This window comes from Momordica charantia, assembly GCF_013281855.1.
Source record: "Momordica charantia cultivar OHB3-1 chromosome 9 unlocalized genomic scaffold, Mcharantia_2.0 BLBB01000009.1, whole genome shotgun sequence".
Classification (NCBI taxonomy): domain Eukaryota; kingdom Viridiplantae; phylum Streptophyta; class Magnoliopsida; order Cucurbitales; family Cucurbitaceae; genus Momordica; species Momordica charantia.
The window spans coordinates 26,055,074-26,070,656 of NW_028275167.1; the positions used below are offsets into that span (position 1 = coordinate 26,055,074).

General features: G+C 33.1%; 2 protein-coding genes, 1 long non-coding RNA gene and 1 other non-coding gene across 5 annotated transcripts; 2 read left to right on the top strand and 2 right to left on the bottom strand.

Moving 5' to 3' along the window:
- Positions 1-1,621: 1,621 nt before the first annotated feature.
- Positions 1,622-1,692, bottom strand: TRNAG-GCC (transfer RNA glycine (anticodon GCC)). The gene has a single exon. It is a non-coding gene; the product is annotated as a tRNA-Gly (tRNA).
- Positions 1,693-2,888: 1,196 nt separating this feature from the next.
- Positions 2,889-4,833, bottom strand: LOC111010227 (large ribosomal subunit protein uL23). 2 transcript variants are annotated; one of them, XM_022283579.2, is made up of 4 exons: positions 4,722-4,833; positions 4,574-4,616; positions 3,734-4,097; positions 2,889-3,243 (listed from the first exon to the last, which is right to left on the bottom strand). In XM_022283579.2, exons 2-4 carry the CDS (start codon positions 4,584-4,586, stop codon positions 3,159-3,161), a joined length of 462 nt encoding a protein of 153 aa, XP_022139271.2. In that variant the 5' UTR covers positions 4,587-4,616; positions 4,722-4,833; the 3' UTR covers positions 2,889-3,158. The 2 variants fall into 2 exon arrangements, with proteins under 2 accessions (XP_022139271.2, XP_087973996.1); XM_088117870.1 differs by lacking the exon at positions 4,722-4,833 and having other exon boundaries at positions 4,574-4,715.
- Positions 4,834-8,936: 4,103 nt separating this feature from the next.
- On the top strand, positions 8,937-10,311 carry LOC148209267 (uncharacterized). Its single transcript, XM_088117473.1, has 3 exons — positions 8,937-9,141; positions 9,429-9,721; positions 10,261-10,311. Exons 1-3 carry the CDS (start codon positions 8,937-8,939, stop codon positions 10,309-10,311), a joined length of 549 nt encoding a protein of 182 aa, XP_087973599.1.
- A 582-nt stretch (positions 10,312-10,893) lies between these two features.
- On the top strand, positions 10,894-14,241 carry LOC111010253 (uncharacterized). Its single transcript, XR_015787271.1, has 2 exons — positions 10,894-11,057; positions 12,005-14,241. It is a non-coding gene; the product is annotated as an uncharacterized LOC111010253 (long non-coding RNA).
- The last annotated feature ends 1,342 nt before the right edge of the window (positions 14,242-15,583 follow it).

A 15,583-nucleotide genomic window follows, 5' to 3' on the forward strand; every position in this document is an offset into this window, starting at 1 on the left:
TAATAAATCATAATCCTGTGTCCCACCCTTTCTGCATCAACTTGGTAGGAACATAAAATGAGAATCATAAATAAAAAATTTACAACCAAAACCAATATGATCTCCAAGTTGGCAAAAACCTGTTCCTTTTATTTATTAAGATGTGTTGAATTTCCAGTAATTTTCATTGTTATCCTTCTGGTGGGAAACAAAAACTTCCAAGACACCTTAGTTTAAGCAGCTGTTATTTTAATCTTGCTTAATCATCATTGATATCAGTTTGATTTGGTCTAATTTGGCAGTTCATACCAGAGAAGTTGCTTAAGCCTAGCAAACGCAAAAAATTAAGAACTATTTTAATTTTTGATATCTGTTGTTAAAATTTTATTTAAGAAACACCACCATCACTCGTGTATTTCTTTGTTTTGTTATAGTTTTCTTTTAAAAATATTTAAAGACTAAAAAAAGTAAATCCCCATGTGATAGCTATTACTTTGGCTTTCTGTTTCACTGGTGGTATATCTAATTCATATAAATATAGTAAAAATAGATCAAATTTAACAATTTGATAAGATTGTATAAGTTTTTCCTTTAAACTTTTAATTTCATAAATATTAAAAGATTTAAATTAAGAAGATACGTCACATGCAAGTAAAACTGTCACGTCACATTTCTATTAAAAAAAAAAACTAAGTGTAATTTAAATTAGGGACCCGATTTAGAACTATTTTCAAAAGTCATATTTTGACATTTAAGGGCCAAATAGAATCCTAACTCAAATCTTAGGGACTAGAGGTGTATTTACCCAAACAATTTAATCTCATTTTAGTTTTTCAATATTCAAATTTATTCTATTTTGACTTTTAAACATCCAAAACCTCAGTAGTGATCGAACCATAGGAAAAAGTCATAGCAAACCCCGTAACTACTTATACTAAAAAACAAGTAAGCGTCCTTCAACGTGAAGACAATCATTGTTATCTCTCATCTTACAAAATATTCATTTTAGTCTCCAATTTTTTTTAAATAATTATTATTTCTGTTATTTTTCTCCCAATTAAATTTACTCTTAACTGGTTAAACATCTCAAGTTGTCCCTCTTAATTGTATTTTACTTGTCCAAGAAATCACTGATTTACTTCTATTTTTTACTAGACCCTAAATCGTGATATAGTTCACTAATACAATTTCCCAAATGGAAAATATTAATCCATTGCTATGTGCAAAAAAAATTTGTAAATATGGCAATGATATGAACCGCCCGTAAAGTTTGACCAAACTATAAAAATCATATTGAAAATCTCAAATTGAATCAACATAAATATAGTTCAGTCGTAATTGACATATACTTATTTTCTCGAGATTGAAGATTCAATTCTCCATATTTTCAAATCGTTGTACTAAAAAAGATTGAAATTTTGAAACTACATAGAAATTATAAGGAATAAATTTATAATCTAACCATTTATTTTTGCTAGGCAGGCAGTTGAAATCAAGGGTCACAAATTGAACTCAAAGAAGAAAGGAAAAAGAAAATAAAAAAGTATCAAGCTCAGCCGTGCCAAAGTCGTCCGATTAATCCAGACGGTTGTGATCGACGGTGATCACGAAGGCACAATTTTCATCATGGCAAGACGAGGATTGCACCAGCCGGGAATCGAACCCGGGTCTGTACCGTGGCAGGGTACTATTCTACCACTAGACCACTGGTGCTTCTTGGCTTAGGGTTCGTCTGTTTTTATATTACTCAAAATTTAATCTGTTGTTCTAATTTTAAAATATTTCCTTTAGTGTCTCATTTTAATTCTATAGAACTCAAAGAAGATTGATTACATCACAATTTTAGTTGATATTTAAATTATTTATATCTATTCACCCTAATCAGACTATACAATTTAGCACAATATTACAATAGATTACCCAAATGAATAAGTCGAATAATGTTTTGTAAATTTACTTTCGGACCCTTTTACCTTTTTTATTTGGTCTTTTAAATTTAAAATAACTTTTTCCTCTCCTAAAATCTAATAGTTATTTTTTTTAATATAGTTTTCAAGGTATGTTTTATCCTTTCAAAATTTGTTATGAATTTAGTTTTTTTTTTTCCTTTCTTTAAATTTACCTTTTATTTTCATTATCAGTTTTACTTCCAGTATCATCATCTCCATCCCTATATTTCTTTTTTTCGTTTCACTAATGGGATGAAAGAAATGTTTACACTAATTTCTTTCAAGGATATTGATATTTTGAGATTGGATTTTTCAATTGCAAACCGGAAGGATTGTTTTTAGTGAATGGTAACTGTACTAAAAGCAAATTAGTAGAGATTCTCTCATTTTTAAGTTGAATATTCTTCAAAATTGAAAATTGTTTGGACAGTTTTTTAAATTGCTTATTTTAAATGGACATACATACTATTATCCCTAAAATAAGTACATCTCGATACTCATCCATTCAAATAATGATATTTGTTTTACAATCCTAAACTAAATTCAAATTTAAAAAATCAAATTTATAATTTAACAAAATAATTTAATAACAAGAAATGATGGTATGACAAAACATTTATATATAGAACCGTAACTTCTACCCATCATTTTTCATGTTTTTAACCTTAATATCTCATATATGTAAAATATATAACCAATATTACCACAACATAGTCATCTAGTTATTAATTTAATTTCATAACAGTTTTGAATAAAACTATGAAATATAATTATTTAACTAAAACTACAACCGTTTAACCCCACTATCTTTAGTAAACTAAACCTAAAAATTCAATGAATATAATAAAAAAAAATTATGCTAATAAGATAGTTTAAAGGAAGAGGCCACACATACGGGAGAAGATCCATCATCTGCTCCAGCTAACATAATGTTATGAATTGCAAAACATTAGTTTCTCATTCAGCAGAAAGCAATCAGCAAAAACTTTATAAATTAGAAATCAGGACCCACAGTTGGATGCCATAAATTTAAAAAGCCAAAAATGATTTGAGTGCATATTCCAAGTATTGTGAACCCAGTCTATCTGAGCTAACAAATTCCAATACATATCAAAGAAAAGGTAGAATAAAACTAGGATCCTACAACAAGATGCTCTCCAAAATTTTAACATGTAACAATTGATATGAAAATGCTCCACCCCTAAGAAGAAAGACACCAAGCTTTGTAGTTTAGATGATACCGATCTTGTTCGCCACATCTAAGGCATCATAGTCAGGGGTTAACCTAACGTATGCCTTCTTTGTTCCATCTGGCCTGCAACCATTTAGAATCATACATCAGAATTTCAATCGTTCATCATCGAAACGTAGATTTCGTATTTTCATCAATCAACGGGACCACATTTTTTTTAATTTAAGCCAGCTTGTGACTATTCTCACGAGACAACTATCTGACCCTACCATATTTAGTTGTCTAGGTAAATCGTAAGATATTAAATCCTAGATAATGACACCAAGTTTGAACCCATTCCCTCTAAGCCATTTAGATTGGTCCTATTTGACCCCACTAGACTAGCCAATATCAATAGAAACTATGTATAAATATATAAAATTAAAGATTAAAAAAAAAATCAGCAAATCCAACCCGAGCTAAGGCATTTCTATCAGCAGAGCTAGAAAGAATGATATGGACTATTCCTTCCTCAGTACCATAGCAAGCTTCTCTGTAAATGATAATGGTATACTGAAAATAGCAAATATAGTTCCTAAATTGCTGTTCATCAAAACTTCTGAACCATGCATACCTGATTAAAGTGTTCACTTTCTTAGTCTGAATATCATACATCTTCTTCACGGCATTTTTAATCTTTTTCTTGTCAGCACGAATATCGACAATAAAAACAAGGGTGTTGTTATCCTCAATCTTCTTCATTGCAGACTCGGTGGTCAGTGGATATTTAAGAATTTGGTATTGGTCCAACTTGTTCCTCGGAGTTGCACTGATCCGAGGATACTTGGGGTTCCTATCCTTCTTCAATGTCTTCGGCCTGTGGAATGTGACCGATGTTCTAATCTTCTTGGCCTTCTTCTTGAAAGTTGGACCAGACTTGACTGCCTTGGCAGTCTTCAAGGCTTGAGCTTTGGGATCAGCCTTTTTGCTACTGTCAGCTGCAAAATACAAAAAAAAATAAAATAAAAACCCTCCTATTAAGGATAGAAACAGTGCGTTCCAGAAGCTCATAAGTACCCAGCGCAGCTTATTAAGGTCAGATTCCACCGGGACATGCCATACAATTCGCACATTGAAAATATCCATTAAACGACCTCAAGAACTTGAAAGAAGAATCATCTAGTGGATTGAATAAGATTCAAGAATACTTGTTAATTACTCTTCTCCGAAATATAGTGTACTTAAATCAAACCACCAACTGGATAGTGAAAGATAAACAACGTCTATTATTTTCTAAAGTAACACAAATACCCATTAACACTTCGCAGATCGAAAACACGCTAATTCTTGTAGTTCAGAGCAGAAGTAGGTTTTGAGTACTGGGAACGCCTTTACGGCACGCAGCTTCGATTGAAAACCATGGAAGAACAAAATTGGAAGAAAAAAAATCAGAAAATCAGATTGCATCTCATACCTTTAGGTGCCATTGCTGAAGATCCTGGACCAAAATAAACGACCTGCTAGCACCAAGAAACAATCAAAACGAGAAGTAAAAAGAAAGCACGAAGGAAGAGAAAGGGGCAAATATGAGCAGCAATTTCAGGAAAGGGGCGGATTCATACCTGCGAAGAGAGGGATAGCGAGACGGAAGGTTGCGGCCGAATTAGGGTTTCTAAAGTGGAGCAATTAGATATGGCCTCCAATGGTCAATTTGGAAACTGGGCCTGACCATTTTATTCTTCTTTCACAGTATGGGCTTGGCCCAATAATGTCATCATATGTATGTGAAAGTTCCTTCTTACCCCTCAAGTTAAATTTCCATTTCTATCCTGACTATGGATTTGGTTTAAAGTTAATTTGGGACTGATTTTCTGACCCGATTATCTGATTTGGTTTTTCAAATTTATTGGATAATACAAATGTTATTGATGATTAGATCTCATTGAACTCAAAAAGAAGATAGAAATAAAGGAAGAAGAACTAAACTGGTTCGATTTACTAATTCAGGTTTAAATAATTGTATTCAAGAAGTAGTATTTGAAGAAAATTATTTATATACGCTATTACATATTCTTTTTATCCTTCTAAGAGTGTCCTAATTTTAAAGAAAATACCATCAATTTGGTTCGATGGATCAGATTGACTCAATGAATCAAACCCGATTTGTTACTGTGGTAGAGTTTTATCCTATGACCGACCACTGGTACTTCATCATTTTACGATTCGTTTGTGTTTGTTTTATCAATTTTATACCTCATACTTCTAAGTAGTTATTGTTTTGAATTTAAATTTGTATTTCTATTTCAAACAATTTTAAAGTATTGCCTCATCTTAATTTGTTACTATATATCTTAGAGATGATGGAAGGGAGAACTCCCACCTCCTCATCTTTTATAAATTTAAAAGTCAAAATTGATAAAATCAAGGTTTTAATTGATAATGGTACTTATAAAAATATGTTTAAGTTGATAACGATGTTTATTCACATGGATCGAATTACAAGATTTAGCACAACATAACAATAGGTGGCCTCTGTGTGAATAAGTTGAATAGATAAAACAGATTTTTTAAATCCGAATCGAAGTATGTTGATCGTAGATAGTAATGTAAAATATAACACGTAAAATATAAGAATGATCTATCAAAGACTTATAAGACACATAATTTAAAGATTAATAATTTATTAGATATTCTTTAAGGTTCGATGAAACACAAAATTGAAATTTAAAGTTCATTTCTTTTTACTAATATTTTTCGTTATATGAAGTTTTATATCTTTTATTTGTGTGTTCCTTCTTTATTATTTGATGTCCTTTGTTTAACTTATTTTATTTTGGATGTTGGTAAGTTCAATTAAGGTAGGCAAAACTCTAGTCGGCCAATTAGTCCACATTTTGCCCCTCCACTCTTTAAATCATTGCATCATCTTCTAAGAAATTTGAATTCACTTTAGATAAAAAATTCCGATTTGTCTTGATAAGAGATTTAAATTCTAAATTCAAAAGAGAAAGATATATAGTGACTTTAGATTCTCGGGAAAAGATTATAATCCAATTCCACTTCATAATTCTAGCTTGAACATTATTGCAGCTTAAGCTGGATTCATATTTTAAAAAGAGATTTATGCATCAACAAGTTCTACATTGATCTAATCGATATCCTTTCCTATAAACTTTTTTTTCTTCATCATATGTTTTGCTATAAATACTTTTTGTTCTTCATTCCCATATATTTTTTAGTATACTAAGGAGAAACTCTTTTTTAAAACTCACTCAATAGCAAATATTTGAAAATATTATTTTTAACTCTCTGTTTTAAATGTAGCCTTTTTATAAAAGAACAAAAAACAAATAAAAACCCTAGTTTAATCTCCTTTATTTCGGGTATTTTTTATTAATAATGTTAATTATAAATGTTATTTTAAAAATATTGTATTTTAATTAAAATTGTTTAAAATATGGTATGTTTTGAAACTTTTTTTAAAAATATAGTGGTTTTAAAAAAGTGAGGGGTAGTCAGAGACAACCAACCATACAACGTGGCGCCACCTAGGACGCCACGTAATTTGTTTTCAAGTTAGGAGATGGTCGTCCCACATTATTTTTTGTTTAGTATTTTAAATATTATTAAATAAAATACATGGGTATATTTATTTATTTATTAACTAAAAATTCACTTTAATCTCTAGTTATTATTATTAACTATATTAATTAAAAAATCCCCTCAAATATATTATTAACTATATTTTTAAAATAAGTTTTATTATTAACTATACTATGCTGTGTAAACAAAAATTATGATTTTATGATTTTCTTATATAATCATGAAGTTATCTTCAAAATTGGAAATTAATATTATAAACAAGAGAACAATGTTTGTAGTCCGTCAATTTACAGTCTATCGATCTAATCTGTTCCACAATGGGAACGTCGCCGGTTACGATGTGGCTGACGACGAACTAGTGGTGCCGCTGGTGTCTCTTGAAGAGGCAGTCGCTCACCGGAGGAGGCGGCGGCAACGGAAGAGCGGAGGAGGCGGCACGCCGGCGGCGGAGCAGACGGGAGTCGGCGGCGGCGGCGGGGAATAAAATAATGGTGGTGGGATTTGGTGGTGGGGTAGGGTTTTTATAAAAAGGGTTTGGTAGATGGTCGTCTCTCAGAGACGACCATCTACCACGTGGCCCGTTTCTAGACGACCACGTTCAAAATTTGGTCAAACTAGACCAACATGCAACGTGGCACCCAGCGTGGCGCCACGTTGCATGGTCGTCTCTTCAAGAGACGACCACGTGGAATGGTCGTCAGAGACCATCCTTTGGTTTTTTAAAACAACCATATTTTTAAAAAAAGTTTCATAAACTACCATATTTCAAATATTTTTAATTAAATAACAATATTTTTAAAATAACTTTAATATATAATAATATTAAAAAAAAATTCCTTTCACCCTCTCGGAGGCTTTCTATTTCGGATCCTCCTTCCCCTTTCCTTCTTGCTGCGGTTGCTCTCTCTCAATCCGCCTCCCTCCGCCGCCGCACTCTCACCGTAACTCAAGGTATCGCTTCCATTCTCTTACTAAATCGTTAACGTTGCTTTTGGACATTGAAATCGCACAGTTCCCGATTCAGTTCGGTTCTCATCGCATCCTAACGGGTCGGTTCAGAAACAAATGGAATCTGATTATTCGGTCTACTGGTTAAGCCTAAAGCCGAACTGAACCGGTTCGATTAAACCCCTGTTAGTGTTGGATTTAGGGCGTGTTTTGGGAGTGACGGTGGGAGGAGGTGATTTTCGAAGAAGAGATGCATGAATAATTGATTTTCTAAAATGATCGGTGATATTTTAAAAATTAGTTTTAAGTAATTTTATATTTTCTTAAAATGAAAATTTTAATTTGTTAAATATGGAACGAAAATTGAAAAACATTCCGTCGATATATCCTCCTCTTTTTCCTTCTTTCGTTTATTTCAATTTGATTAGCATGAGAATTTATGTTAATGTTGAATTGCTGTGGGATATGTTTTCTAATTATCCTTTTTTTTCGTTATTATCTTGGTAGTTGAGTTTAAAGCTAAATTATTACAAATGCATTTAAATTTAGAGGTTAGTTTCCAAATTTAAAATGCTTCACTTTTCACTCTTGACTTTTGGAATTCATTAAAATATGTATTGGAACCATTTTACGAGCTATAGAAACTGACGATGCTGTTGAGTTGTAAACTGAGCAAAATATGGCAACTATGGATACCTATTAGGCAATTACGGATGTAGGGTTACAGGGTAAGTTAAAAAGTCAACACTATATTTGAATAGTGATTGCCACTTAGTACTTAGTAACTTGGCAACTAAGTCAGTTTTGTCACTGTTTTAGTGATAAAATTGTCAAAGAAGCATGTTTGAATAGATTTTAAATATAGGGTAGAAGTGAAACTTTTTAGACATAGAATAGAAGTATAGTTGAAATTAACCATAACCTTTTAACTTTATCAATATCGAGTTGTTAACGATCATGAGATGATCTAGTGGTCAATAAAGACTAATATAAATAGCAAAGGGTCTAGAGGGAATGAATTCAAATCATGATGGTCACTTACCTAAGATTTAATATTTTACGGGATATCTTATCAATCAAAGGTAATAGGGTCAGACGATTGGCTTATGATTAGTCGAGCTTGCACACAAGCTGGCCCGAACACACGGATATCAAAAAAGAAAAAAAAATACCGAGCTATAATTGTTAGTAATTGTTGAAATGGTGTGGTTGATGCATGTGGTGAATGAAATAAAAACTTGGTTGCTTGCAGCATTTTGAGAGATTGGCATCGATGGAACAAACTGATGCAGCTTGTGATAGACTCGAAAGCACAAAGAGTTCTCTATGGTGAAGCGGACAAGAATTTCATTGACTTTCTTTTCGACCTATTATGTCTTCCACTTGGGGCTGTGATTAGGCTGTTGAAGAAGGAAGCCATGGTGGGGTGCTTGGGGAATCTCTACGGCAGTGTAGAGACCTTCAACGAGGCATATATACAGCCAAACCAGAGCAAAGACAGAGTCTTGAAACCCAACCTCTCATTCATCTGTTCCACTTTACTTCGACCGAGCTTTTGTCTTATACTGATTCTGATCCTGATCCATGTTCAACCATAACTATACCTCCGGTTCCACCTATATTTTCTATAACACGACCCCATTTGTACTTGGTGCCCCCTCAGCTACATCTGGATTTTCTAGTGACACGGGCCCATTTGGTACCCACTGACCTACTACATCTGGATGTGCCACATATCCGGAATACGAACTAAGCAAGAACATGTGAACTAAGTCCAGGAGATGATGGTTCTTCCAGTAGTATTCCACCGTGTAATAACACGAGCCCATCTGGTACAAATGTGCAGCCTCCAAGTCGAAGCAGAGAGGCGTCACTTTGTGCAAAAAGTGAACCAGCAGCTCCATATGGGGAAAAATTGGGATTTGTGAAGGGCTTGGCTACTTACATTGTCATGGATGACCTTACTGTGAAGCCCCTCTCTGAATTCTCCATCATTACTCTCTTGAAAGAGTTGAATATCAAAGATGTGGATTCTTTGGAGGAGAAAGTCATTACTTTGGATGTCAATGAGGTAATATGTATCCACAAATATTCACTTTTGGTAGGGGTTTTTGTTTCTCATATTCTTTTCGTTAGATTATAAGTTTGGTTTTGAAAATCAATAGTTGTGCTCGGTGGGTTTCCATCATTGCTCTTTTAAACAGTGTTTGATAGGTCTCTTAAGTTTCTAAACTTGAAAACAAGCATGTCTAATAGCATTAACCTCTTAGATCGTTTTTAAAAATTCAAGGACCAATTTTGTGCCTAATAGATTATGAATTTTCACTATTGTTTCTAATAGTTCTTTGAGTTTTTTTAAAAACTTAACAAAATGGTAAGTTTATGAATTTATGCCTCCAAGGGACGGCTTTGATGACAAGGACACGAGGTATGATGGTAATACCTACCATGAGATCTTGTATTTGAACTTTCGAATTAGTTTAATATAAAAAACATTTGATCTCTTCTTGACATAGTCTTGGAGATTATAGCGGAGCGGAAAAAGCTAAAGATAAATTTCCAATATATTGTTGGAAGCAAAAGTTAATGATTGTATATGTTATTTTGTAGGGTTTAGAAATACTTGAGGCCTCCTTTGGTTGGATATTTTTGAAAGCCTAAATCAATTACATTAACGTATGAGAATTTTATCTTAATTATTCATTAATATTAAATTGTTATAAAAAAATTAATATCAATAATATAATAATAAAATAAAATCATCATAAGTGTCTCATCGGGGATGGATTAATTAGGAGGAAACAATTTCAAATCTCAGGATGACTACCCACCTTAAGATTAGTAATTTTATGTGTTTTTCGACACCAAATGTTGTAGGGTCAGACAGTTGTCTCGTGAGATTAGTCGACGGCGATAGTTTTAACAAACAACATTAAAGAAATTCTTATTCCGATTGCAAGTAAACAATGTGAAAAAAATAAATTTCAATTTTGATTGATTTTCATTCCAATTAATTACATCTCCGTTACTCGGAGATAAATGATATCCAAACGATTGGACAGGAATGAAAATAAAAATATTTTAGCATGAACTTTTTAATTATATTTTTAATAAAGCAGGGAAAGAAAAAGTAAGGAAAAGACAGAAAGATAGAAAGCAAAGTACGGAAAGAAAGAAAAAGACAGAAATAAAAAAGGAAAGGGAAAAAGAAAACCCACGAACTCTTTTTTTTTTTTTTTTTGTTTTTATCTCTTTCTGTGTTGCATAATTTCTCTCATTTTATTTTTCTTACTCTCTTGAGTCTCTTCCCAGTTCTCATCCCACCCTTTCAAATCCTCTCTTGGTTGCTCACAGCTTCTGCCCTCTTAATAACCCTCCATCTTCTCTTCGTAAACTCTAATTATAAGGTAAGTAACTTTCATTCTCTTCCTAAATTAGATTCGTTTTGAACAAATGGAACCGAATTTAATTGAACTAAACCGAACTGATTTCGACCAAGTTTGTTTAGTTTATCTTATTATTTTCCTTCTCTTTTTCTATATTTTCTTTATTATCTATGATCAACAATTTTCTTGTGACTTGTGAGTTTGATATTCTTGGGATATTTCTTCTAATCTGTCTTTATTACGATTTTAATTTAAGTCACATATTATTTTTGTACTTTCAAAGTTTAGGCTGAAATCTTATTTGAGTTCATATGCTTTCATATTTGTTACATTTTGATTTCTTAATTTTGAAAATGTAAACTTTAATCTCTTATCTTTAAAATAGGTATATTTAGTCCTTGAACTTTGACGAAAAAGAATCATATGATTGTATGTCCACCTGGACACGTTAATATACATAAATGTGGATTGCATGTCCTTGTCCTGAAAAAATAAAAAGGAAAATTCATCGTTATCCATTCGTTGGAAATAAAGTAAATATATAAATACCAAAATAGTCATTTATTAGAGTTGGACTTAAATAAATGGATAACACATTCACAACATATTTTTCAACATCTTTAAAGAGACTAAAGTGTATATATATATAACAAATTGGGTATGGGGTTTTGAATTTCCGATCTCAAAAGAAAAAGTAGGTGTCAATCACACTTGAACTATACTCATGTTTGACACTAAAATAAATTTTTGAAAGTTCAGGTTCATAAACTTCTCGTGTCTAATAGGTTCGTAAGCTTTAAAAAGTATCTAACTAGTCTATAAATTTTAAAAAGTGTCTCCAACAATGTCAAAGACATAAAATTAAATATATAAATTTATTAAACAGAAAATTTGAAGTTTATAAATAAAAAGCGAGCATATCTTAATGATAATTGACATATATCTCTCATCAAAATTTGGTATGACAGCATCAAAATGGGGGAAACGAACGTGAGATTGAAGCTTGTGATAGAGTCGCACACAAAAAGAGTTGTTTATTGCGAAGCAGGGAAGAGCTTCGCCGACTTTCTTTTCGACCTACTTTCCCTCCCACTTGGGGCTGTAATTAGGCTGTTGAAAACGGAAGCCATGGTGGGATGCTTGGGAAATCTCTACCACAGCATAGAAACCTTTAACCAAACATATATACACTCAAACGAGGCCAAAAACGCAGTCTTGAAACCAAAACTCTCGTTCAACTCCTCCACTATGCCCACGCTTTTGCCTTCATATGCCGAGACTCCGCAAACCCAAACCCAAACCCAAATCCAAATCCCCTCACGTGGCCCATTTTATTTTGGTTCTGATGAAGAATTTACTATTCGAAGTCCAAGGTCAAGTAGACAGTCATTTACTTTTGCAGGAAATGATTCAACTGGATCAAAGTGGATATTCAAAACTAAACTAAAGGAGGATGGAACAATTGAACGTTACAAGGCAAGATTGGTCGCTCAAGGATACTCTCAGATAGAAGGAGTGGACTACGAAGAAACTTTTAGTCCTGTAATCAAGCCAACAACAATTCGGCTCATCCTTGCACTGGCAGTGACCTTCAACTGGCCCTTGCGACAACTAGATGTCAAAAATGCATTTCTCCATGGCTTTCTCAAGGAAGAAGTCTACATGTCTCAACCACCTGGAATTCAAGATCTAGAAAAACCACACTTCGTATGCAAGCTCAACTGATCCTTATATGGTCTGCAACAGGCACCTAGGGCCTGGTTTGAGAGATTATCTCAATTCCTCCTTCACATTGGCTTTATCTGCTCGCACTCTGATCCCTCTCTTTTTATATATAGAGATGACAATGTACTCACTCCCATGCTTGTGTATGTGGATGATATAATTATGACAGGGTCAAGCTCAAAACCTATTGAAGAACTCATGTCACAGTTAGGATCCGAATTTTCTCTAAAGGACCTTGGCCCCTTACACTATTTCCTTGGCATAGAGGTACACCAAACTAACACTGGTCTCATGCTATCACAAGGAAAATATGCCAAGGAAATACTAAATAAAGCAAGAATGCTTGAAGCCTCACAACTTAGCACACCCATGTCAACCTCCACTTCAAGCTCCTCAAACGACAATGAGATAATTGATGCAACTCAATACAGAAGTTTAGTGGGATCTTTGCAATACCTAACACTCACAAGACCAGACATCACATTTGCTGTTAACAAAGCCTGTCAACATCTACATGATCCCAAACAAAAGGACCTAAATATGGTCAAGCATATCCTAAGATACCTAAAAGGCACTCTAAGGTATGGAATATCTTTTTACAAAAATAGTTCACTAAATCTCTATGCTTTCTGTGATGCAGATTGGGGAGGCTGTCCTGACACAAGAAGAAGCACCTCAGGATGTTGCATTTTCTTAGGCTCAAATTGCATCTTTTGGAGCTCCAAGAAACAAACTACAGTAGCTAGATCAAGTTCTGAAGCCGAATATCGTGCCATGGCAACTATAGCAGCTGACTTGACTTGGATCACATTCATACTAAAAGATATTGGAGTCAAGCTATCCAAACCACCTCAATTGATGTGTGACAACATGAGTGCTCTACATATGACCAAAAATCCAGTGTTTCATGCTAGAACAAAGCACATAGAGATGGATTACCATTTTGTTTGAGAAAAGGTGTGCCTTGGACTCCTAACAACTAGTTTTGTTCCATCCAAAGACCAACTAGCGGATATATTTACTAAACCTCTACAAAAAGCAACATTTAAAAACTTGAGAACCAAGCTGGGCGTCCGTGAAACTCCCTTCAGCTTGAGGAAGAATGTCAAAACCATTATAGCAGCAGCCATTGATGGAGACAACACAACATCAGTTAGCTAAAATTGCTCCATGATTCTTTGCTAAATTCATGCCTGATCTCTCTTAATTTGCCACTGACTTTTCTAACATACCCATCTTCCCTATAAGAAAATAATCCATAAGGAAATATGTACCCTGGTCAAATTCTCATGACCATTAAATACTTTCCTAGTTTATCCTTCATTTGTAACCGTTGGAGATATGTTCCTTCACTGATTTATTTTTTTCTTTTGTACTGTCCATTCTTCTTTTGTGCAAACTACATAATAGCTAGGTTGCATAAGAAATATATATTTTTTTTCTCTTTTGAGGTGATATAGAACAATCACGTTTTGAAGCATTTCTAGCCACCTTTTAAGATTTCAGCTACATAATAGCTAGGTTGCATAAGAAACCATTTTAGCTAACTGCTGCTGTGTTGTCTCCATCAATGGCTGCTGCTATAATGTTTTTGACACCCTTCACTGTTCTCACCGACGTCTTGTTTGGAAGGATGACAACTACTATTACAGTTATGTATTTTTAATATTATTAGTTAGTTTTTTTTATATACAACATGTTGGGGTGGAGATCAAACTCAGTACAATCTCGTGGTTGAAGATATATGTCAATTAACACTAAGTTATATGCTTGCTTTATCTTATTTTTTATTCAGTTAACACGTGTATATGTATACTTTGTAGTAAGTAATAAAAAGTTAAGCACTATTGATTTACTCTTTTTCTGGTTTATTATGGTATCAGACCGAAATCTCTGATGTTTTTTTTGAGATTCCTCTCTGCTTCGGAAATCATGGGGGATAGTCCTACCGAGACGAGGATGTGCTCGTGGGAGCAAGAATTTGGAAGCCAAAAGGAATTTGAGGGGATTACCCTTGTGGATACTTGTGATACAATACAATACAACCACTACTCCAAGTCTCCAACTACTGCTCTAAACAGTATTTTAATAGGGAAGACAAGAACGAGAAAGGGACGAAGATGAAATTAAGGTTCGTTTGTTAATTGTTAAAGCTGCGGAAAATTTTTTGAAGTGGTTCAGTTCCGGTGGACACAAAGTTGCAACTCTTTTTTTTGCGATATCCTTAGAGATTTACTTAAATTGTATCCAAGTTTACAGTTCCCTTTGTTACAATATTTTTTTTCTTATGTTATTTTCTTTATTTTTAAACAATCGAAAGTACGAACGGTAGAAATTAAACCTTTTTTTTTATTTTTTCTTCTTTTCATTTTTCTTTTTTTTTCTCATATTTTAAATTAAATTAATCTCTTAATAACTAATCAACAAAAGATAAATCACAATCGAATTATATAAAACACTAATAAAATATATTTTGGCTAAAGATTGTCAGGTGGTAAACAGTTTGGTTGCTAATTATAAAATAAGGGATTCAATGAAAACTAAAGTTATATTATTGTTTTCAGTGTTTTTAGATATGTGTTTGGTAGCATATTTGATAATTGAATTTCAATTTAAAAAATTGATTAATGTGTGTGTTTAGTAATATATTTGTAAACTAGAGGTGGTTATAAACTAAATACTTAGTTTAATATCAACTTCTAAAGATCATTCTATAGTTATCCAACTATGGTTAATTCTAATAAAAATCATTCTATAAGTTTCATGTGCCCAAGAAGGCTGAATTTTTTAGTTCATATAGCACGAAAGAGTCTTACGACTTG

Excerpts from the sequence above, each read along its gene's own strand:
- LOC111010227 (XM_022283579.2), bottom strand. Across the intron at positions 3,244-3,733 it reads AAAGTGAACACTTTAATCAG|GCCAGATGGAACAAAGAAGG; the intron begins GTATGCATGGTT and ends AAATGGTTGCAG.
- LOC148209267 (XM_088117473.1), top strand. The coding sequence starts at position 8,937 with ATGCAGCTTGTGATAGACTCGAAAGCACAAAGAGTTCTCTATGGTGAA. Across the intron at positions 9,142-9,428 it reads ATATATACAGCCAAACCAGA|GAGATGATGGTTCTTCCAGT; the intron begins GCAAAGACAGAG and ends AACTAAGTCCAG. Across the intron at positions 9,722-10,260 it reads TTACTTTGGATGTCAATGAG|GGTTTAGAAATACTTGAGGC; the intron begins GTAATATGTATC and ends GTTATTTTGTAG.